General features: G+C 40.4%; 1 protein-coding gene across 1 annotated transcript; it reads left to right on the top strand.

Moving 5' to 3' along the window:
* The first annotated feature begins 692 nt into the window (after positions 1-692).
* LOC128134244 (uncharacterized) lies at positions 693-25,248 on the top strand. Its single transcript, XM_052771757.1, has 5 exons — positions 693-1,172; positions 18,898-19,194; positions 23,348-23,719; positions 24,283-25,012; positions 25,124-25,248. Exons 1-5 carry the CDS (start codon positions 693-695, stop codon positions 25,246-25,248), a joined length of 2,004 nt encoding a protein of 667 aa, XP_052627717.1.

The raw sequence follows: 25,248 nt of genomic DNA, 5'->3' as shown, positions 1-25,248 counted from the left end.
GGGGAAACAATATATTCTGGTTATTGTGGACGATCTCTCAAGATTTACATGGGTTTTCTTCCTCAAGCAAAAGTCTAAAGCCACTCCAAAGCTTAAGCTCTTTATTAAACATATAGAAACGCAACTAAGAAAAGTTGTTCGTAATGTGAGGAGCGACAATGGCCTGGAATTCAAGAACAACTCACAATTTCACAGCCCCTTTTACTCCACAACAAAACGACATTGTTGAAAGGAGAAACTGATCCCTGTGTGAAGCTGCTCGAACTATGATATGCTTCGTGTCCTTACCTTTGTATTTCTAGGCTAATGCAATTGTTGTTGCATGTTATACTCAAAATAGATCATATTTGAATAAGCGGTTCTCCATTACCCCTTACGAGATCCTGAACAATCACAAACCAAATGTGAAATTCTTTCATGTGTTTGGTTCAAGATGTTTCATTTTCAACTCCAGAGAGAATCGAAATATGTTCGATGCTAAGGCTGATGAAGGAATTTTCTTAGGCTACTCTCTAAACTCCAAGGCGTATAGATTTCTCAATAAACGCTCTAAGAAAATTGAAGAAACATATTATGTCACCTTTGATGATAGTTATGTTAAGAAAATGAAATCAACAGAAGATGCATCGCAAGAGATATTTCCAAAGAATGGTCAAGTTACTATCTCTATCTAGAATCTTTTTGACCAATTCATGCTCCTGTTTAATGAGCCTCAAAAGGCGATTGCCTCTGAATCAACTGCAAAAGACAACAAAATTGATAATCTGATACAAGATATCGACGACGCTGCTAAAAAGATGGCTGATGATCAATCCAAAGAAACCGAAAGCGCAGACGAAAGCGAACCTTCAGGTGACCATCCTAATGTCCAGGGGGAGGGTCCAAATCCTCATCACGATCAAGGATCTTCATTCCAGGGGGAGAAATCATCGCCAAATACATCAAGCTCTACTGAAATTCCAACCAATGAAGGGGATACAAATGCTGGTCCTGAACAGGAGTCATTCTTCGAGGGGAAGAACACCAATGTCGGTGATGATGACATTCTGTCTGAATTAGAGGAAGAAATCAATGCTGAATTGGATCCTATCTATGATCCAAATTTTCCTCCACTTATCAAATGGACAAAATATCACCCTCAAAGTCAAATTATCGGGGAATCTTCAGAAACAGTGTTAACTCGCTCACAAATCAAAGCGAAACAGGCTGCACTCTTTTCAAAATTCGAGTTTTGTATGTTCAATTCCTTCGTTTCCAAAGTTGAACCGAAGACTGTTAACTCAGCTCTTGATCATTCAGACTGGGTTCAAGCCATGCAGAATGAATTAAATGAGTTTGAAAGAAACAAGGTATGGCGTATTATTCCAACTCTAAAGGGTGCTTCAGTTTTCGGTCTCAAATGGGTATTCAGAAACAAGATGGACAAAGAACGGAATGTCATTCGTAACAAAGCGAGGCTGGTGGTCAAAGGATATTGTCAGGAAGAGGGAATCGATTATGAAGAAACCTTTGCTCCCGTTGCAAGATTAGAGTATGTTCTTATCTTTCTTGCATACGCCGCTCACAAGAACTTTGGAGTCTATCAAATGGACGTCAAATGTGCCTTCCTCAACGGTGAACTTGAAGAAACCGTATATGTTGAGCAATCGCCAGGCTTCGTGAACGAGAAGTATCCCGATCATTGTTATATCCTTGACAAAGTTGTATATGGCCTCAAACGGGCTCCCAGAGCATGGTATGAAAGTCTCACTCGTTTCTTAAAAATGTCTAAATTCAAACAAGGTTCGGTTGACCCAACCTTCTTTCGTAAGCGATAAGGTAACCACCTTATGATAGTCCAAATTTATGTTGATGACATCATCTTTGGCTCCACGAATCCTAGCTTAACATCTGAATTCAGAAAGTTGATGGAAACTAAATTTGAGATGAGCTCAATGGGTCCAATTTACTTCTTTCTTGGATTGAACATTAGACAGGGACCCGAAGGCATTTTTATTAATCAGGAAGCATATACCAAGACTTTATTAACCAAATTTGGGATGATGGGAGACTCCAAAGTGAAAGTGCCTATGGCCTTTGGAACTAAACTTACACCCTCATTGGAGAAACCAGCAGCAGATATGACACTTTATCGACAAATGATTGTGTCTCTGATCTATCTTACATCCAGTAGACCTGATATCATGTTCTCCGTCTGTTACTGTGCACGATTTCAAGCCAACCCACGCGAACCTCATCTTCAAGCCGTGAAAAACATCTTTCGCTATATGAAGCGAACCTCCTCTCTCGGTATGTGGTATCCAGCCAACTCAGGATTCTTTGTTCAAGCATTTTCAGATGCTGATTTAGGTGGCTGTGGACTAGATTATAAAAGCACCACTGGAGGATGTCAATTTCTAGATGGTAAATTAGTTGGCTGGCAATCGAAGAAACAAACTTGTGTTTCGCTATCCACTGCAGAAGCTGAATGTATTGCTGCAGCATCCTGCACATCTCAAGTCGTATGGATACAAAGTCAACTCAAGAATTACGGGTTAAACATGAAGAAAATCCCACTTGTTAGGTCTGAAAGGTGTTGCGTCTTGGGCTCGATAGTTAGTCCATTTAGTCTCCGGATTGGGCCTGTCCATCCGTGAGTTGTTTTCTAGGGTTTTGTATTTATAGCTGCTTGCATGCATCTTAGTACGTAAGATTTGGAAGTTTTTGAAGAATTTGATCTTTATCTTTTGTAACCCTAATATCCTCTACAGTGGAAGTTCTTTATCGAGCTCTGCTGAGGATTGATTTAATTGAATCAATCAACATATTTTGATTCATTCTTGTGTTATATATTGCTGTTTTCGCTTTTGTGATTAACCTGTTAAAAGATCTAAACGATCAAAGAGTTTCTTAACTCTTCAATTGGTATCAGAGCAGGAGGCTGTGTAATTCATACACATCTCTTATGTGAAAGAAGTGATTAGGGTTTATTCCGCATTTACTGATATTTATTGAGCCGTCACTCCATAATTGACGTATCTCAATATTTATTCATCTTGCCCTAATATTACGTATTACAAGTCTGATCTTACAACAGGTTAATCGATCAAGAATGGACGATTCTCAATCCAATCCTATCAACATCTCAAACAGTATAGGATCTACAACCAAGATTCCAATTCTCTAGACTCAAGATTACGAGGTTTGGGCGCATCATTTCGAAGACTACGTCATTGGATCTGAGGACAATGGGTATCTGATATGGGAAACCATTGTGTCTGGACCATTTGCTCATTCAGGAACATCCAGAATTATTAAAACTCAAAAGGAGTATAATGATTTGTTGAAAGATGTGAAAGACGTCGCTCAGTGTGACAACCCGCAATTTCCATTCTGAACAAACCATATCAAGCCAATAGAAGTAGAACAGTTATAGTGAAAATTCAGACTTCGATTTTAAGTTTGGTAGTTATCAGGATTTACACTTAAGGAGATATTAGGAGAGTGGATACACTAGGGTTTTGTGCAACACTGTTATTCCAATACTCTAGGATATTAGAGTTCATTCTGGGAATAAAAATATTTTTCGCCAAAAATCCCAGGACTATATATAGAAAATTGAACCAAATAGTTCATTAGTTACATTTCCAATTAAAGAAAAGCCAAATTCTCTCTCACGGATCTTCGGGGTTTTATCCCAAATTGTGAGTACTTCGACCTAGTTATGTTATATAGCTTATATTGTGTTTAGAAACATCAATTTGATAACAAAACAACTAGATTCGGGAGTTTACCGCCCAAGAACACCTTGGGGAGTAAACTCCTAAAAAGATGCCTAGTCCTTCCCCCGTGATTTGTAACTACCTTAGGCTTGTATGGTAGTGTGTATATGACTAGAAAACATCAAAATCGGATCAAGACCCTAAGATTTGGGAGTTTACCGCCCAAGAACACTTGGGGAGTAAACTCCATTTTAAGGGCCTAAGGTGTCCCAAAGTCCCTCAAGGCCATGGAACTCGAACTAGAACCCACCATTGCATGTTTAGGACACCAAAACAATTAAGATTCAAGAGTAAAAGAGAGTTCACGGCCAAGGAGGTTCTTGGGCCGTGAACTCCATGTTTAAGTGCCAAAATGCCTTGAAACAGTTCCTAAGGCTTAGGCTTAAATTAGGACAAGTACCCTAGTGTGTTTGGAGCAAGCAAACACCATTAAAACAACAAAAAAAGGGTGTTCATGGCCCAAGATGTTCCAGGGTTGTGAACTCCATGAAATGGTGCCAAATGGTGCCATAAATCCCCCTAAAGCCTTGAACATTTGCCTTGAATTATTCCTTGTTAAATTAGAGGCTTGAAAGCACCATAAACCTTCCCCCAAGGGATATTACGACTGTAATCTCCATGGGATATGGTCCTAGGGCCGTAAACCCCTATAAAGGGGGCAAATGTCACCCAAACACTTGATTTAGCCTTGAACCCATTCACCAAACTAGTTGTATAAATGATAGGCTTCATTTAGAGACCTTGTTGAGAGTTTACGGCCAGGAGTTTACTCCGTTGGGCCGTAAACTCCAAAGCATATGGTCATTTGACAATAAACTCCCATTAGAGGCCTTGTACTCCTTTGTTGCAACCCATTAGCCTCCTAGCACTTGACCAAAAGTGTTTTCCTCGCGTTAAAATGTTTATACTTGTATAATTAGTGTTTTAATCACTAATTATTTATATACATATGCCTTCATATGTAATTAGGATCATTGTGTGTGTCTAAAGTCTTCACTTGACACCAAGCACTTGACCGATCCTTCCTTACGATAACAGTCCATTCAATTCCAGTCACTTACTGCAGGTGAGTTCATACCCCCTTAATCAATGTTTTAACTATTCTTAAATGTTTTATGGGGGGATAAAAGTAGAGTCATGCTACTTATTATATCAATCACATGTGATTAGTAAGCAGCATTTCAATGATTTACCACTCATTAGCCGTTTTACCAAACAGTTTCCTTCAAATGATGTTCATAAACATTTTATATGTTTAAAACTCCTTATTATACTGTACATTTTACTTTGTATGTTTTATTTGAAACTTATTTACAATTGTGTTTCAAACAAATGTTTCCTTATACTTAAACTGTTTTATGAAACCCATGCCTTCAAAACCGTTTTACAGATCGACATCAAGTCGATCTTTTCTTAGATAATAATTATGCTCAAAGGTTTTACAAAACTTATTTTATGCTTTTATATAATAAATTGCATGCCTCTATACGTATGGTTATATAAGTAATGTTTAAAAAACTTAGGAAGGCTATCCATCTTGTGTCCTTTTTCTCGATTTGGATGTGGGATGATAGAATATTGGGTACTCATCTGAAGGTCGTTTAAATATTAGTTATATATCATGTGTACATATATAGTCATAAAAGGTCCTTCCAGTTCATCCCATGCCCTTGGGTAGCAAGGGTATACATCAATGTCCATACGTACCAGTTAGATTACTAGTAAACTACCATATGGGTAGTTTAGGAAGATACTAGAACTATTACAAGAACACAATATCATACTATAAGTCAGTTCATTCATGAGTCAATAGTTACTACTAGAAGAACATATACAACTATTCTAGGAAGAGAACATATAGAACTATACTAGAGAAGAACATATACAACTATACTAGAGAAGAACATATACAACTATACTAGAAGGAGATCATATACAACTATACTAGAATAGTTCATTACATTACATAAATATGAATACGTTAATTATTGTGATATGTATCGGAGCATGCCTTAACTGTCATGGCCCGAGTTGTAGCCAGAGTCTCTTGAAGGGAGAGCGTGGGTTTGCGTATAGATCTATACTAGATTGACTATCCTACACCTTGCTGCTAGCTACAGCGGGACCTGCAGGTCTGCGGGTGCCAAACGTCATACCTTTTTATGACCATTCTTATGTCGTTGTTACCAGTCAATAGTATGGTACAATTAATCACATGATGCCTTAATATAAATCCGGTTTAAGGTAGTTAGTACAGCGGTAGTTCCTATAATACAACACTACAGTACTACATTTATTTTCCCTTACATATATTTAGTGATCATTTCACTTAAACATTTAATATAAAAACTATATTTTGATAATGATAGTTACACTTGGGAAAATTACACACGTTTACAAGAAACGAACATATAGAACAGTTAGGTCTTGGTAGAAGACTACGTTGAGAACATTTAGGTGTTGGTAGAAGACACCCTTATATAATAGTAGGACTCATAGGGATTTCTAGAGTTTTTCAAACGTTTACAGTTGTTTTACAAACATTTTTATACTTACAGTTCATTTACATTTTCCATACTGACAGTTCATAAACTTACAAATTCTTACATACAAATTAAGACACTAAAATACTTATGATCTCACCAGCTTCAAAGCTGATACTTGCTTTCAAAATTACTTGTATCCCCAAGTCATCATAGACAGGTACAGATGCAAGGAGAAAGGAAGATGGAGCTTGTTCAATACTCATCTTTCATTTTGATTTATGCTTTAGTGTTTATCAAAATATGACAGAACACTTGTATAATAATTATAGTATTAATGCAATGGATGATGTTGTTGCTTGTTTACTACTTTACATTGTTGTGATACTGTACATGACTTCCTCCGCCCCAGAACGTTTCCGTCGTTCTTGGTTTTCGGGTGTGACAGATTGGTATCAGAGCATTGTTTATAGTGAATTAAGTATATCAACCCATAAAAGATATACTAACTATAAATACATAAGGGATTAAAAATACTCTGACCAAGAGTTTATACTTTAAATAATAAAATATTTAAGTAAGTATACGTGCTGCATTCATACTAAAATCAGTGTCACTAAGACAGTACAAAAGAATTACGATTGTTGGGCAACACAAGTGGGCTTAGAGACATATGGTCAAAACTGGGTAGATATAGCCTGATCACCTATATTATCCGAGGGTTGACTAGCATGTTCCTAAGTTTAATTGTGTGGTTGCAACAATGCTAAAATCTTACCAACCCTACCACAATGAGAACAATAGAACATAACATTAAAATTAAAATACTATAGGAGTATTTGGTGTTACTATAAGTACTTTATACTTGAGAACTAAAACGGGATCTTCATTACTAAGTTGATAGTTGTTAAGTGGATACACTAAGGCTATATGTAATTAGGATGTTATAGACTTAGAATCTGTGAAAATTTTACTTCGCCCCTATTCTGTGTGAATACGGAGTTCAGGTCATTTATTCGAAGGTCTATCCTGTTTAGATTACACATAGCTGGTATGCACTTCACAAATAGCGATGTAACTAATGAAGGTTTTCTAAATAATTATCTAGATAGTTCGTGTAATAATTATTCTCTTACCCTAAATTCTCGCATAGAAAACATAGCTAGACTCCATCCCCACGACAACCAGTATCTTCCGAACGAAGTCAGAGTTGGTTGGTTTGGAGAAGAACCAGAGAATGATCATCCTATCCCTTTGAATGATCATCATGATGAAGACCTTTCAGACGATGCTAATTCCGAACCAGAGGTTGAGAATCTACCCCAAGCAGCTCCCTTTCCAATTCCTAACCCTAGTCCGGCTTTTCATGGCTCGAACCCTGAGTGGGTGGAATGCTTGGAAACAAGGAACCAAGGACAAGATCAGTCCATGCCATTTAATGGCGACCGAAGCTTTTACGACCTGAGCAATTGGGGCTTAGCATATAGAATCTTGCCAATCTTGGTCTGCAGAGTGGCCCAAAATGAGATTCAAGGCAGGACAACCCTACATCAGATTACCGAAGTTGTCGCCGATGCGAGAATACATACCCTCCGCACCATACGTCTAGAAGATGCTCGCGAGAGATCAAAGAGAAACCATGAAACCCTACTTCACGCACTGGCTGAATCACGAGCCAAAGTCATAGAGTGCCGAGTACGCCAGAGGGTGTACAAAAGACAACTACTTGATGTAGAACGTCAACTGGCTGAACTGAGAGTTCACCTGAGGGATGACCGTCGTCAGTAGTAGAATCTTTACCTTACTTCCCTTGTTAGAAAGTAATCATTTTCTGTCTTTGCCCGATGTGGCATTTTCTATGAAATTATCTTGTACTGTAAGTACTTTTGGTTAGGTCTTTATGCTGTCAAGGACTATCTTCTCTAGATATGATGTAAGACCTTTTGCAAGGTCATTTTACTGAATCTTTACGTCATGAATATCAAAGATATTGACAGCCGGCTATCTTCTGTGTCATTCTTCATTCAAGTACCCTCATCATACTTTCCTTTGAGTCTATCTGAAACCTGATTTTGTCAAGTCTTTGGACTATAGCAAGTTAGATCCGGAGACATTTCCAAGTCTCTTTCAGTGGTTGGGTCTTGTATTTTGACCAACAAACGATACCTCGGCTTCAACGACAAACGTCTTGAGACCATTCTACAAATGCATTTCCATTCCGTACTAGGACTGCATCATAGGGATGTAGGTCAAACTTTCGATAGCATACTCTTACCCCTTTACTTGAATAATCGAAGTACCCCTAGGGTCAACCAGAATCGCTCACAAAATCCTTATCTTTCGTGTTACAAAATCATTTCGTAATCCGGAAGCAATCAGTCGAACGATGAAACCTCCGCCTTTCCTATGGACGCCGCTACCTTTCAAACAACAGTTACAGCTGCCGTGGTGGCTGCCGTAACCGCGGTCCTTGCGCACCGTAGCGCTATCAGCACAATCAATGCTGCTGATGGGAATGAAGTTTCAAATCGTGGTATCCATCCAGGAAGCCGCCAAACAGTAACAGTCACAGGCTCGCAAAGCCGAAAAGCAGAGAACAAGAAACGAAAGCGTCAAGCCCGGAAAGAACGCAAGAGATCCCAAAGGCTGGCTATGCAACAACAGCAAGTGGAAACCCTTGCCATCCCCGTACCAAGCAGACCATACAAAGGAACACTCCCGAAGTGCGACCGGTGCAACTACCACCACGAGGGAATTTGCCGAGCCTTGCATTGCGATAATTGCAACAAGATGGGGCACATTGCTCGTTTCTGTAGAACTACCTCCACCACTGGAGCAAGCCTAGTTTTCTATAATTGTGGTGAGTTTGGGCACTATAAAAGATATTGCCCGAAGAAGGAAATCAAGGAAAGAACCCACATCCCCATAAATCCCACTCGACACTTCACTTCCACCACCAATGTTGGTGCTGTCCATATATGCCACCAATGCGGTGAGATAGGACACTTCCGGAAGGATTGCCCGATAGTTAAGAACTCGGGTGCAGATGGGAAGATTCTCAGGATCACAGCTGTAGGAGAAACTATGTCGGACCCCTCGTTAATGTAATTTAGGCATGTTGTTTTTGTTGTAACAGGCTTATAAACTATCCAAAACTAGTGCAACTAGAGTCTTACGTCTTTGCGAGATCCTGTCTGTATAAGGATGCTTGTGCTGTGTATACTTGTCTTTTGTAGTATACCTGATTCGCAGCAATAGTTTTGTCGTAAGTCTAAAGTACTGTAACTCTGTTCATGGTTGCACGGTTGTGTTTTGTCTGTAAACGTCTTATGTTCAAATCTAATGTATTTAAGTTTCAGTATGATTCCAACATTATCATAGGACTCGATTCAATCTGATCTTCACGAAAACAGCTTCATACGTACATCTCTTTCTTCTAGATCGCTTTTCCAGCGAAGCCGTCATATCAGAACACTGAAGTACTCATGCCAGGAGTACCACTTAGTTATTTTCATTCCGAAGAAATCCCCAAAGTACCACTCGTGCAGTACGTCAAGTTTAATCCAAGGATTCATGCTGTTCATCTATCACTGAGGAATGTATGCATAAGAGTGATATATAATCAAGGTTCTACAGGTTTAGAATTGATGATTCCACTTTAACTTCTTTTCCCTCGATGGGATGTGAGCTTAAAGAAGAATCAGTTATTCGACTACCTTTTCAATCTTAATTATATACGACTCGTATACACGAGATTGTGATTTTGAAACCATGTATGAATTCTAATATGAACTTCAGGACGGAGAACTGCCTAAGTCTACGAGTAATCACATCATCATGTGAACAAACTTAGAACCCAGTACGACTCCCGTAAACGGATCGCCCTATAGCTTAAACACCTACGGAGACACAAGAACAGCCCGGACAACTTAACGAACTACACAGAAATAGAATTAGAAGACTAAGCTTCTCACCCTGGAGAACCCCGGTCATATTCTTCCAGAGATAGACATATTGCATTGTATGTTCCTCGGCTATTGAGGACTCCGTCAAGATTTTTCATTAGAAATCATTATCTACCCTCGTAGTAAGAAGAAAACCGAAGGAAACATTTCCTATAGAGGAACTTTTAATGAAGTTCTCTAGGCACGAGTTTGAAATTGAAGAGTCGAATTTCTATGACACACTATTAGTAATGTGGGAAATTTTGAGTACTCTTTCAATTTGTCACCAGAGACGCCGACAATCTTTCGCCAAATTCTACGTCTTACAAACCTATTGTCATAGTTTGTTCATAACTCCCCGCAAACCATAGAAACCGTTTCGACTCTGACCCAGCGAGGGGTGGCCGTTGACTGGGAGGCTAAACAAGAAAAAGAAACCTTGGAGATTCCAAGTGAGTGACGAAGTTCTTTAGGAGAACTCACTCTAGGAATGGCTTAATACGCTTTGTATCACGTGGAAAGCTGAATCCAATATAGTTAGGACCTCCGAGATTCTTATCAGAATCGGTCCTATGCCTCGCACAAACTAGACCTACTTCGCGAACTCAATAGCATACATTCTACTCTTCGCGTCTCGATCGTGAAACCATACCTTTCCGTTAGGACTCTTGTAAGTCCACTCGTCGAGATCCTCGCCTTCGTATTAGAACCGTAGTGACCCTCGACCGAGAGGTCAAGCGGACGAAGCAACGCCATCTCCCGTTAGTGAAGGTTCGTTGGGATTCTAACCGAGAACCCGATTTCACTTAGTACCGCTAGAACCAATCGATTAGGAATTTTCCTCCTCACGACTCGATCATTCGTTCCTACTTCCTAGCCTAAATTCTAATTTCGGGACGAAATTCCCTTCAACAGGGGGATGTTGTGACAACCCGAAATTTCCATTCTGAGCAAACCATATCAAGCCAATAGAAGTAGAACAGTTACAGTGAAAATTCAGACTTCGAGTATAAGTTTGGCAGTTTTCAGGATTTACACTTAAGGAGATATTAGGAGAGTGGAGGCACTAGGGTTTTGTGCAACACTGTTATTCCAATACTCTAGGATATTAGAGTTCATTCCAGGAATAAAAATATTTTCTGCCAAAAATCCCAGGACTATATATAGAAACTGAACCAAATAGTTCATTAGTTAAATTTCCAATTAGAGAAAAGCCAAATTCTCTCTCACAGATCTTCGGGTTTTTATCCCAAATTGTGAGTACTTCGATCTAGTTATGTTATATAACTTAGATTGTGTTGAGAAACATCAATTTGATAACAAAACAACTAGATTCGGGAGTTTACCGCCCAAGAACACCTTGGGGAGTAAACTCCTAAAAGGATGCCTAGTCCTTCCCCCGTGATTTGTAACTACCTTAGGCTTGTATGGTAGTGTGTATATGACTAGGAAACATAAAAATCAGATCAAGACCCCAAGATTTGGGAGTTTACCGCCCAAAAACACTTGGGGAGTAAACTCCATTTTAAGGGCCTAAGGTGTCCCAAAGTCCTTCAAAGCCATGGAACTCGAACTAGAACCCACCATTGCATGTTTAGGACACCAAAACAATTAAGATTCAAGGGTAAAAGAGAGTTCACGGCCAAGGAGGTTCTTGGGCCGTGAAATCCATGTTTAAGTGCCAAAATGCCTTGAAACAGTTCCTAAGGCTTAGGCTTAAATTAGGACAAGTACCCTAGTGTACTTGGAGCAAGCAAACACCATTAAAACACCAAAAAAAAAAGGGTGTTGACGGCCCAAGATGTTCCAGGGCCGTGAACTCCATGAAATGGTGCCAAATGGTGCCATAAATCCCCCTAAAGCCTTGAACATTTGCCTTGAATTATTCCATGTTAAATTAGAGGCTTGAAAGCACCATAAACCTTCCCCCAAGGGAGATTATGGCCGTAATCCCCATGGGATATGGTCCTAGGGCCGTAAACCCCTATAAAGGGGGAAAATGTCACCCAAACACTTGATTTAGCCTTAAACCAATTTACCAAACTAGTTGTATAAATGATAGGCTTCATTTAGAGACCTTGTTGAGAGTTTACAGCCAGGAGTTTACTCCCCTGGGCCGTAAACTCCAAAGCATATGGTCATTTGACCATAAACTCCCATTAGAGGCCTTGCACTCCGTTGTTGCAACCCATTAGCCTCCTAGCACTTGACCAAAAGTGTTTTCCTCGCGTTAAAATGTTTATACTTGTATAATTAGTGTTTTAATCACTAATTATTTATATACATATGCCTTCATATGTAATTAGGATCATTGTGTGTCTAAAGTCTTCACTTGACACCAAGCACTTGTCCGATCCTTCCTTACGATAACAGTCCGTTCAATTCCAGTCACTTATTGCAGATGAGCTCATACCTCCTTAATCAATGTTTTAACTATTTTTAAATGTTTTATGGGGGGATACAAGTAGAGTCATGCTACTTATTATATCAATCACATGTGATTAGTACGCAACATTTAAATGATTTACCACTCATTAGCCGTTTTACCAAACAGTTTCCTTCAAATGATGTTCATAAGCATTTTATATGTTTTAAAACTCCTTATTAAACTGTACATTTTACTCTGTATGTTTTATTTCAAACTTATTTACAATTGTGTTTCAAACAAATGTTTCCTTATACTTAAACTGTTTTATCAAACCCATGCCTTCAAAACCGTTTTACAGATCGACATCAAGTCGATCTTTTCTTAGATATTAATTATGTTCAAAGGTTTTACAAAACTTATTTTATGATTTTATATTATTAATTGCATGCCTCTATATGGATGGTTATATAAGTAATGTTTAAAAGACTTAGGAAGGCTATCCATCTTGTGTCCTTTTTCTCGATTTGGATGTGGGCTGATAGAATATTGGGTACTCGTCCGATGTGGGCTGCTAATTTGTTTGATCAGTTCGTAGACCTATTCGATGAACCTGAGAAAGCCACTCTCTCGGAAGCCAAGGCGGTAGACAACAAAATTGATCGTCTGAAGCAGATAGTCGAAGATGCAGCCAAATAAATGGGAGAAGGAGAACAAGTTCGAAACGAACCTCCTCAGCACGATACTTCAGTTGAGGGGGAGAATCAATTTTCTTCAAATCAACCGGACTCACATTTTCAGGGGGAGAACTCAATCCCTATAACACCCGAAAGCCCGGCTACACCCGAAAGTCCTGTAGCACCCGAAATCCTGGCTACACCTGAAAGTCCTGTAGCACCCGAAAGCCCGGCTACACTCGAAAGTCTTGTAGCACCGGAAAGCCCGGCTACACCTGAGAGTTCTGTTGCACCCAAAGGTCCAAACCAACGTGAAAATCCAAATGATTCATCATCTGTCGAGGGGGAGAATTTCGATATGCTCTATGATGACGATACTCAATCTGAGTTGGAAGAAATGGTCAACCCCGAATTGGATCCATCCTATGATCCAAACTTTCCTTCACTCACTAAATGGACCAGAGATCATCCTGTATCTCAGATAGTGGGTAATGTATCTGAAAAAGTCCTAACCCGATCCCAAGTGAAGGCAAAGCAGACCTCCCTATTCTCCAAGGTAGAGTTTTGTATGTATAATTCCTTTGTATCCAATGTTGAGCCAAAGATAGTCAATACTACCCTTGATCATTCTGATTGGGTCCAGGAAATGCAAGATAAACTCAATGAGTTTGAAAGAAATAAAGTCTGGCGCGTCATTCCAACACCAAGAGATGCCTCAGTCGTTGGTCTCAAATGGGTATTCAGAAACAAAATGGATAAGGAGAGTAATGTGATTCGAAATAAAGCTCGTCTTGTGGTGAAAGGATACTGCCAGGAAGAAGGAATCAATTATGAAGAAACATTTGCTCCGGTAGCAAGGCTAGAATTTGTTCAAATATTTCTTGCCTATGCTGCACACAAGAACTTCGAGGTCTACCAAATGGATGTGAAATGCGCCTTTCTGAATGGAGAACTTGAAGAAACGGTTTACATGGAGAAACCTCCAGGTTTTGTGAATGAAAAGCATCCAAATCACTGCTACATTCTAGACAAGGCAGTTTATGGTCTGAAACAAGCGCCTAGTGGATGGTATGAAACACTAACTAAGTTCTTAAAGATGTGTAAATTCAAACAAGGTTCGGTTGACCCAACCTTCTTTCGTAAAAAGGAAGGTAACCACCTTATGATAGTTCAAATCTATGTCGATGATATCATCTTTGGCTCAACGAATCCTAGCTTAACAGCTGAATTCAGAAAGCTGATGGAGACTAAATTTGAAATGAGCTCAATGGGTCCGATTAACTTTTTCCTTGGTTTAAACATTAGACAGGGACCCGAAGGCATCTTTATCAACCAGGAATCATATACCAAGACTCTTCTTGCTAAATTCGGCATGATGGGAGATTCAAAGGTCAAAGTTCCAATGGCGTTCGGCACCAAGCTCACACCATCCTTGGAAAAACCGGCAGTCGATATAACGCTATACCGCCAAATGATAGGTTCCTTGATGTACCTCACAGCTAGTAGGCCTGATATAATGTTTTCTGTGTGTTATTGTGCTAGGTTTCAGGCGAATCCTCATGAACCACACATGCTGGTAGTGAAAAACATACTCCGGTATCTGAAGCAAACCACCTCCCTTGGTCTCTGGTATCCATCAAACTCAGGTTTCTTTGTTCAAGCCTACTCAGATGCAGACCTTGGATGATAAGGTTTAGACAGGAAAAGCACTACAAGAGGATGTCAATTCCTCGATGGAAAGTTGGTGAGCTGGCAATCTAAGAAACAAACATGTGTTTCACTGTCTATAGCCGAAGTAGAATATATTGCAGCCGCTTCTTGCACATCTCAAGTGATTTGGATCCAAAGCCAACTACGGGATTATGGACTCAATATGAAAAAGATCCCACTATATTGTGACTCAGAAAGTGCAATTAGGATCTGTCATAACCCAGTGCAACATTCCAAAACCAAACACATTGCATTGAGGTATCACTTCATTAAAGATCACGTAGAAGACAAAAACGTAGAGATTCATTTTGTTCGAACTACTGACCACCTGGCTGACATCTTCACCAAAGCTCTTCCTGAAGCAAGTTTTAATAAACTTCTACAAGGGCTAGGTATGATGGAATCGGAGTCAGTACCAAAAACTACTTCTCAAAACTAAAAGTTGGAAGCGAAATGAACCGAACGTTCGGGTTCGGTTCACGTGAGTGCCGAAATGAACCGAGCGCTCGGGTTTGGTCCTATTCTCTTGTCTTCGCTTTTCACTTAAACGTAGTTTCTTTGGTTGTAAACTTTTTGTACCCTTATTTCTCAATTATATCTCTCTTATTTTCCAAGTCTTTTTCTTTTTCAAATTTTTTTTTTTGCAACCGAAATGAACCGAGCGTTCAGGTTCGGTTCTAAATTTTCTTTATTTTTGTTTTTCTCGTTAATTCAAACACTCCAAAAATATATTTTTTTTGTTCGATTAATTTTTTTTTTCATTTTTAATAGTTAAATGTCCCTAGAAGCATGCTGTTGTATGTTGTTCAAAGCCTCACTTGATTCTGAATAATAGCCTTACTGACTTGGTATATACAAACCTTGTCTTCCCAATTAGGCTTTTATATTTATTCTAATCATGAGATACCTTACTCTCTTCTCACATGAGATAAGAGTTTTCTACTTGGTCCTTATTTTAACAGCAGATGTACTTTGGTTTCTTTACACCATCTCTAATACTTTTCTCCACCCTATTTGCTTCATACACCTAACCCTTGAAACTCTTAGAAATTACTACTGAGGTTTATGGTTACACAATTTCTGTGTTTGTGATCTTAGCTTCGTGCCACTACGTGCTAAGTGAAACCCACAATTCAATACCTACTATGCATTGACGGTGAACAATTAAATTCGCTCTAGTTTTCACTAAAGAAATAACGAATTCACCCATGGGGATGTACCTTGAAATCTCTGAATTTTCTCTTTGTGTGATTCCTATGAAATTGTTATATCCCATAACATTTCTTCCCCTGGAATCTAGTTTCAATTTTTTTTTGAGATTTCACCGAAAAGTATTCTAAACATGCCACTTAAATTCTCTTCACACCTACTTGTTCAACAGACTACATTGGTCTCACAAGTACTTCAGTCGATTTCTGTCTTATGTCAAGATTAGGAATTCTGCACTGAAGCGAAAGCCTCCCAAATTAGCCTTATTAAAAGATGCCTTTCAACACTTCTTAATACGTGTTTGATCGTAATTCAACGGGAAACCACACAAACACTTTTAAGGTCTCTCTTGACTTTGAAGGAAGAGATTCGTGCCCGGGATCCATTGTTTCGTGTCTTTATTGACATCACAATTTCCCACATATGTGTTGCTTTACTTATTTTTCTTTTACACTCTACGCACGAAAATCTTTTTGATTTTCCATAAATCTGGTTTCATTACTTACAAACTATTTTTAGCTATGGGATTTGAGGTTATAAAAGGGATGTGGCTCACAATGTTACACGTGGTTATTTTGCTCTATGACGACAGCTCACTTTAAAGGGATAAGTTGCTGACTCAGCCGAACGTCTAATCACTTTGATATTTCAAATGGCGCTTGATGGGAAGGCGTGTGAAGCGGAACCTTTTTTGACATTTCAAACGGCGCTTGATGGGAAGGCGTGTGAAACGGGACAGTCTTTCTCTCTCCTACGTAATCATCAGGGCTCTAAACTGTCACGCGTCAATCACCTAAGGAAACTCTTCGCATTTCCCTGGAAGATTTGGGAACAGATTTTTCTCTCTTCTCACCACGGTATAAAAGGCAACTTCTACCATAATTTACCTCTTTACTGCACCAAATATTCAGATACCAAGAAAAGCTTTGTTTCTTCTACTGTTCATCATCTTTCCTAAATTCTTCTCTTTAATGGCGGACTCATCTTCAGTTCATGCTACTTCTCACATTCTGCCAATCTGTCCTCAACAAAGCCTGATTATCGATCTCACTCCACACGCTTACGATGCATTGATGTTTCCAATCATGGAATGTCTCAAGTATTCGCCACTGGTTCCCGCTCTCACCAAAGTCGAAACTGTTCCAATGGAGTGTCTATCGAAAATCTTCTCCATAGCCCACTATGACAAGTCTGTCGATTGAATCTTCTTCGACATTCTTGATCACAAGGCCTCCATCTCCAAACAACGATTCTGTTCGCTTTAAGGGTTTGGACCCGATGAGTCTAGGGTTAACCCTAAATCCATCCCAGTGGGACAGTTGTTCTCCATGTTTTATAACATGGGTTACACTGAAATTTTGACGACGGTCACAAAATTCAAGAAATCTTGCTTACCTCCTCAATGGAACGACTTCTTCACCGTTTTGTTCAAGGGGCTATCAGAACGAAGTGCAGGTTCAGACGGGGCAAGTCGTCTGTTTATGACCATTCTTTATGGGTTGTACCACGGCATCAACCTTGATTATGGGTCGGTTTTATGGCAGCAGCTAATTCAGAGTCTAGCGTCTACTTCTCGTCGTTCAAAGATCTCCTATGCCAGATTCTGGATGCTGGTCACAAAGTGGGTGATGGACAAGTATCACGTTCCTATTGTTGCTGATTCCGCACTCTCCTCGATAGGAACTTTCCACACAACAAAGATAATAGTTTCTGATTCCTCTAAATTTCAGTTTGTTGGCTCAATCCCTGAGTCAATGTATGGGTGTGTTCCAAGCGACAGCCGCATCATCAAAACATACAAGGAGTTTCGTCGCTCTGGTCCCAGAGAACTCACTCCTGACATGATTCAATCAATCCTTGATCCTGATAGGCCTGCTCCCAGGGGAAAGAAAATGACAAGGGAAAAGACAAGAAGGTTGTCAAAGGAGCGAAAGCTCCTTCTCCGAAGAAACGCAAAGCTTCCAAAGCAGCTCAATCTCCTCCACCAAAGAAGAGGAAGACTCAACCTAGGCGAAAGCTTATTCTTGCCTCCTCCTCCAGTGAATCTGAGGAAGAGAGTTCAGACTCAGAAGAGTCCCTACGAGGTAACACTCCTCCACGTTCGCCTACACCTGAGGTACATGTTTCCACTACACCTGTCTCTCCTCCCCGAATCTCCATCTCTATTTCCATTCCCCCCATAACTTCCACTACTCAAATACCACCCACCTCTATCCCTGTACCACCTCCCATTTTCAATGAAGCTACAACAACAACCACCGCTAGAGTTAGAACCAACGTATCTGATACGGGGGCTCCTACTACAACACCCAAAACCACTCCCACTACCGAACATACATCCGTACCCGAACCCACTTGCACAACCGAGCCTCCACCCTCACCCTCACCCTCATCTCCTGCTCACTCAGCAGATAATGAAGAACTTTTCTTGGAGGAGAGAACATGACGTTTGACTCGGTCTATTACAGTCCGTATCAAATGCAAAGTGATGATGACGATGATGCTCCAGTGACCAAGAAGCATCTCAACGAGCTTCATGAGAAAATCGATTCTCTCATTGCTTCCTCCTCTTCCTCACAATCTACTATCTCAGAAGCTGCTATTCAGGGGATTGTTGATACGTTTACTAAGGCTCATGAAGCCTCTATCAACTCAGCCACTGCCGCTATCGACGCCTCTAGCAAGGTGTGTGCTGCTGCGACCGAAAAAGTCAAAAAACTATTTGTTGTCGCTTCTTTTCTTTTGCAGTCTTTACAGGGAACCGCTGACTCAAATGCAGAGAGGCTTGACTCTCTTGTCAATAAGATGGCCACCTCAGTTGCCTCCGAACTGCAGTCATTTGCCAGTCTTCGTCAATCTCTCAGTGATGACAACAACTTGTTTAAGGCGACTATTGAGGAGCGCCTAACTAAGCTGCATGAGGACCTCGCTTCAGAGAACTCAGTGATGGATGCTCTCGCTCGTAAGACCACTGCTCTCAAGGACAAGAGTCTTCATCTTTTCCATTCTCAAAAGGAAGTCGAATCTCTTGGATCTGAGCATGAGGTTATTTCTTCATGTGTTTCGGATGTCCACGCCGCCCTTTCCAACATCATTGAAGCACATGGTCCGATCCTGAATTACATAGTGAGGCGCACTCTCGCAGAGAAGCTTGCTCCTGCCCATGCTCTCTTAAGCAAAATTGAAGGGCTCCTTGAGTTCATGTCCTATCTGAAACAAGGGGGAGAAGATGTGTCTCAATCACCTCCCACTTCTACAGCAACTAAAGCAACCAAACCTCCTTCAGCAGGTCAACCCTCAGGTTCGGGTGTCAGAGACAAAGGAAAGAAGATTGCTGAAGACAATGATGATGATGATAAAGAGACTATTGCTGATCTCTTAAAGAAACAAGGCCGGGATACAGATGCTGACATGAGCGCTCGTGTTGCCAGAGAGTTTGAGGCGAACGAAAGAAAAATGAAGGAGGCTCATGACCTTCTTGAGACTAGGAAAACTCTATTTCCTCCGTGGACTCTTGAGAAGCTTTTAAAAGAGGTGATTGAAACTCCCAGCATTCTGTGGCTCGAACTAGTGATTTCATTGGATCGAATCAATTCTGTCGATTCTCAGTTCGACATGCCACTGACCCGAAAAGCCTTCATCTTCCATGCCTTTGATAACATTGCTGATGTCCCTCATCCTCATCCAAAAGTTGATAGGGAACTCGTCAAATTGTATCTGAAGTCTGCTCAACTACAGTATCAAACTTCGAGCGCTCAGAAGATAGTCAACGTTCGGGTCCTCAAACCATTTCGTGAGGGGAACTTCACGAACGTTCGGTTCAAAGTGCTGAGCGGTTCTGCTAAAACCGAACATGCCATATCACTTGATGATCTTCCAAACCTGAATCCACATGACTGGATTATTTTGCATAACATCCTCCTCACCAATGAAGCTGAGTATGGTCCAATTATTGATCACATCAAGAGAATGCTCGTATGCTATATTATGGAGGTTGCCAAGATGGATCAGGAGATCGCTAGCATATTCAAGAAAAAGCCCACTATTTCTCCTGTTGGCTCTGCTAGTGACTTGAACATGATGCAGATGGGAAGAATCGACCTGAAATGGAATTTTGTCATGTTTACAAGGAACGAAGGCCAAAAATGCCTGTTCGCCTTGGCAAATAAGCACCTTTACACCACTGCATGCTTGGAACATGTTCTAGAAATCATTCATCGATGCAAGCAAAATTCAACAAACGACAAGAAGTACTTTGATGACATGATCCAGTGGTACATTCGCTTCAGACAGACCATCCTTTTTCTCATCCCACGTCTGTTTGAAACCACTAAGAAAGTTCCTGCAGTTGGTCCCAGCAAGCCGAAGTGATAGTCTCGCTCCAATTGACGCAAAGGGGGAGATTGTTAGGTCTGAAAGGTGTTGCGTCTTGGGCTCGATAGTTAGTCCATTTAGTCTCCGGATTGGGCCGGTCCATCCGTGAGTTGTTTTCTAGGGTTTTGTATTTATAGCTGCTTGCATGCATCTTAGTACGTAAGATTTGGAAGTTTTTGAAGAATTTGATCTTTATCTTTTGTAACCCTAATATCCTCTATAGCGGAAGTTCTTTATCGAGCTCTGCTGAGGATTGATTTAATTGAATCATTCGACATATTTTGATTCATTCTTGTGTTTTATATTGCTGTTTTCGCTTTTGTGATTAACCTGTTAAAAGATCTAAACGATCAAAGAGTTTCTTAACTCTTCACCACTATATTGTGACTCTGAAAGCGCAATTAGGATTTGTCACAACCCATTGCAACATTCGAAGACCAAGCATATTGCACTGAGGTACCATTTCATCAAGGATCACGTCGAAGATGGTAACGTAGAAATTCACTTCGTCAGAACGACTGATAAATTGGTAGACATATTCACGAAGGCCTTACCCGAAGCAAGCTTCAATAAGATTCTACAAGGCCTAGGAATGATGCAAGCCGAATCTGTACCAAAATCGCCTTCGCTTCCATAAAGGTAACAAGCGAAATAGAGTGAACTGAATTGAACTGAAATGAACCGAACATTCGGTCTATTTCGGGTTCGGTCTATTTTGGGTGAAGTTCGACCTTGAACCGAAATGAACCGAGCGTTCAGTCTATTTCGGGTTCGGTCCTTCTGAACTCGTTCGTTTTTTACAAGGCATATTGACTGTATTCCTTTGTGCACTTTTTAAATTCTTCTTTTGTATTTATAAAATCCAAAAATATTTTTCTTTTTCGTTCAATTGGTCAATTCTCACAAAATACAAAAATATATTTTTTTTGTTTTTTTCTTTTTATCTAATGTTTTTTTGTTTTGTATAAGTGTGATTCTAGATAGCGAAATTAAGGCTGGTAAATGGTTTTCTTAGTTAGGAGTCCCTAGAAGCATGCTGCTGTATGTTGACTAAAGCCTCGAAAGATTTTGAGTGAAGCCTTAATAACATGATATATACCAATCATGTTTTCCCAGTCCAGACTATCAAATTTACTCTAATCATGAGCTACCTTACTCTACTCAAATTGAGTTTAGAGTTTTCTGCTTGGTCCTTCTCTTCTTTAAAGCAGAGGTACGTTCGCTTCTTATACTATCTCCATAATCTTTCTCCATTATAATTCATTTCATCAATATAACCCCTGAGACTTTCAGTATTAACCACTGAGGTTTATGGTTATACCAAAAGTGTGTTCATGATCTTAGTTTCATGCCACTATGTACTAAGTGAAACCCAAAGTTCAACACCACTAATGAATTGACGGTGAATTCAAATATTCAAGATCTTACTTGTTACCTGATTAAATCTCTTTTTTTCGTTTGAGTGATCTTTATGAGCTTGCATTTCACCAAGGCTTCTCCAACCCTAAAAGATCCAGTTTAATTTTTTTTTGAGATTTCCTTACTTCCTTCATCACTATAAAGTTTATCCTACCTACTTGGTCAACATATCACAATGATCTCACAAGTACTTCATTCAGTTTCGGTCTTATGTCAAGTATCGAAATTATGAATTGAAGCGAAAGCCACCCTTTTTAACCTTCAAAAGATGCCTTTCAATACTTCTCAACAAGTTATTGATCGTTCTTCAATGGGAAACCAACCAAGAACTTTATTGTCTCTCTTGACTTTGAAGGAAGTGATTTTTGTCCAGAATCAATTGTCTTATGTCTACTTACGACATCACAGATTATCCCTTAAATTTAGCTTTATTTCTTTATCTTTTACACCCTATGCACGAAAGTTTTTAATTTTACAAACTCTAGTTCTGTTCAGATTGATCAATCAAGTGCTAAAGGCAACAAAGATTCAAATGTATTATGAAGAAACGCTTGGGATAAAGTAGAAGCTGACTCGGCTGCTATCCAAACGGGAAACGTCCTTTCTCTTTCCTGCGTCATCTTCGGCATGCCAACTGTTCACCCATCAAGTCAGGTGCTATTTTTGAGATAATCCAAGATTTCAGCCGGATTTTTCTCTCTCTTCCTTGTAAGTATAAAAGGAATTGGAACGATACTCTCTCAACCTTTATCACTTACCAATCTCTCTCAAAGAACACCGGCGATTTTCGGCAACTGCTCATCATCTTCTCCAAGCTACTACAATGGCAGACTCGTCATCAGTTCATGATACTTCAGTTCGTCAACCTCTTCTCACCATCAAACCCCAACAGAACCTGATCATTGATCTCACCCCGTTTATCTATGAGCCCTACATGCTGTATGTGGTTGAGTGTCTCAAATACTCACCGCTCGTCGACGCGCTGACTAAAGTCAAAGTTGTTCCAATGTCGTGCTTGTCTCTTGTCTACTCTAACTCCTTCTACGACAAGATTAATGAACGAATTCACTTTGAACTCCACGATGAGAAGACCTCCATCTCTAAGAATCGATTATGTGCCCTAATTGGTCTTTCTCAAGATCCATCTCTGGTAAACCCTTACTCCATTACAACTGGTCAATTGTTTTCTATGTTCTATCAGATGGGGTATACCGAAACCCTAACCACCATTACAAAGTTCAAGAATTCATGCCTTCCTCCTCAATGGAATGGCTTTCTTACGTTGTTGTTCAAGGGACTTTCTGAGTGAAGCGCTGACTCAGATGGTGCAAGCAAGTCCTTCATGACGGTGCTGTATGGGCTGTACCATGGGATTGACCTAAATTATGGGTCTATTATCTGGCAGCAGTTGGTTCAAAGCTTGGTCTCTTCATCCAGGCATTCTGAGATCTCATGTGGGCGTTTCTGGTCTCTCATCACCAACTGGGCAATGGACCGCCTTCGTGTTCCATTAATGGCAGATTCTTTGCTCTCATCCATTGCTACCTTTCATACGACAAAAATCATTGTCACTGATCCAACCAAGTTTTCTTTTATTGGATCCATTCCAGAAGCATTGCTCGGTCGTATCGCTGCGTTGAGTAACGTTCTCCAACAGTACAGGAAGCGTCCATCGGTTGGCCCAAGAGAGCTTACGCCAACTATGATTCGCTTTATTGAAGAGGCTGACAAGCCAACTAAAAGGGGTAAGAAGCCTGAAACACAGAAGGAAGGCCCTGTCATTAAACCAACTAAGGGGCAAACCCCAAGAAGCGAAAGTCTGATAAGGCTGCAACTTCTCAGGCTCAACCGAAGAAGCAGAAGAAGCCTGCTAGGAGGCTTATTCTTCAATCCTCAAGTGATTCGGATTAAGAATATGTCCCTCCTAAGCACAAGAACGCTCCTCCTTCAGAATCTGAGAGAAAAAGCACTGATGAAGAGGCTTCGGGCCGAGGTGATACTCCGCCTCGCTCCCCTACCCCAGAAATTCTAGTTCGCTCTAATCCTCTTTCACCTCCACCTGTAACCATCCCGGTATCCATCCCTCCTATATCTCCCCTTACCACCACTCAACCATTCACTACTATTCCTATCCCCACTCCCATTTTCACAGATACCACTACTACCACAAAACCTCACTTTATTGTTCCCAATCCACCTGTAACCGAACCATCTGTCACAACCGAACCTCCACCTACTTCAAAACCCTTGTCTCCTACACAATCCACTGAAACAACCCCTATTCTTGGCTATGAGGACTAGGAATTTGATTCCACGTATTTCAGTCCTTACCGATTGCAGAGCGATGATGATGACGATGAGCTTGTTACAAAGTGTCATCTCAAGGTAGTAAATGAAAAGCTTGATCAACTGCTTTCATCCTCTTCCTCTGGTGCATATTCTGAAGCTACATTAAAGGCCTTATTTTCCTCTGTCGTTACCGAACACAGTGCCACTTTATCTGCTGCAGCCGAAGCAATCGAAGCCTCTACTTCCCAATGTCAACAAGCCTATCTTGCTGTTGATGCCTCTACTAAGGAGTGCAAGGAAGCGACTGAAAAAGTCGATAAACTAGTCTCCGAAGCTCATTTGTTTTTAGATTCATCGCATGTTGCTGCTACTAAAAACGCCCAAAATGTCAATGCTTCAGTAGAGAACCTTCAAAGGTCTCTTCAATCTGAACGCTCAAACCCTGAAGCGGCACGCCAAGCCATTGAAGAAGCCAACGAAACTCTCCATGCTAATGTAAATGACCGCTTAACTCAAATGGAGGCGGAGTTAGCTGTAGAGAATCGCATTATGGATGAGCTGGACAGACGTACTGCACAACTTAAATTGCAAACCCACAAGCTACGTACTGCTAATGCTAAGATTAATGACCTCAAGTCAGAAAGGGAGGTCATTAGGAGTTCTACTACAGATGTTCACTCCATCCTCCTTCATCTCATTGAGGCTCACGATCCGATCATCACTATAACTGTCAGGCGTCATCTGGCAGACAAGCTAAGAACGACATTGGACATTCTTAGCTGTATCGAGGGTGTTCCGGTGACCGGGGTCCAACCGAAACAAGGGGGAGAGAAGGTAACAACTCAACCTCCTTTTGGATCAAAACCATCTACTGAACCGAATGGTAATGAAGCTTCGGTCAGCAACAAGGACAAAAAGAAGAAGAAAATCGATGAGGACGACACAGACAATGAAGATGATGTCTATGCTGAGAATCCTAAGAAACCCTTACAGAAGGTTAAGACCTCTGAAAAATAA

Source organism: Lactuca sativa, chromosome 5 (assembly GCF_002870075.4).
Source record: "Lactuca sativa cultivar Salinas chromosome 5, Lsat_Salinas_v11, whole genome shotgun sequence".
Classification (NCBI taxonomy): Eukaryota; Viridiplantae; Streptophyta; class Magnoliopsida; order Asterales; family Asteraceae; genus Lactuca; species Lactuca sativa.
The sequence above is the reverse complement of the archived record's forward strand: the minus strand, read 5'-3'. Positions and strand labels throughout refer to the sequence as shown.

Coding starts and splice junctions, on each gene's coding strand:
- LOC128134244 (XM_052771757.1), top strand. CDS start 693: ATGCTCCTGTTTAATGAGCCTCAAAAGGCGATTGCCTCTGAATCAACT. Junction 1,173..18,897: donor TCGGGGAATCTTCAGAAACA/GTGTTAACTCGC, acceptor TTTCTTTTGCAG/TCTTTACAGGGAACCGCTGA. Junction 25,013..25,123: donor GACATTGGACATTCTTAGCT/GTATCGAGGGTG, acceptor ATGGTAATGAAG/CTTCGGTCAGCAACAAGGAC.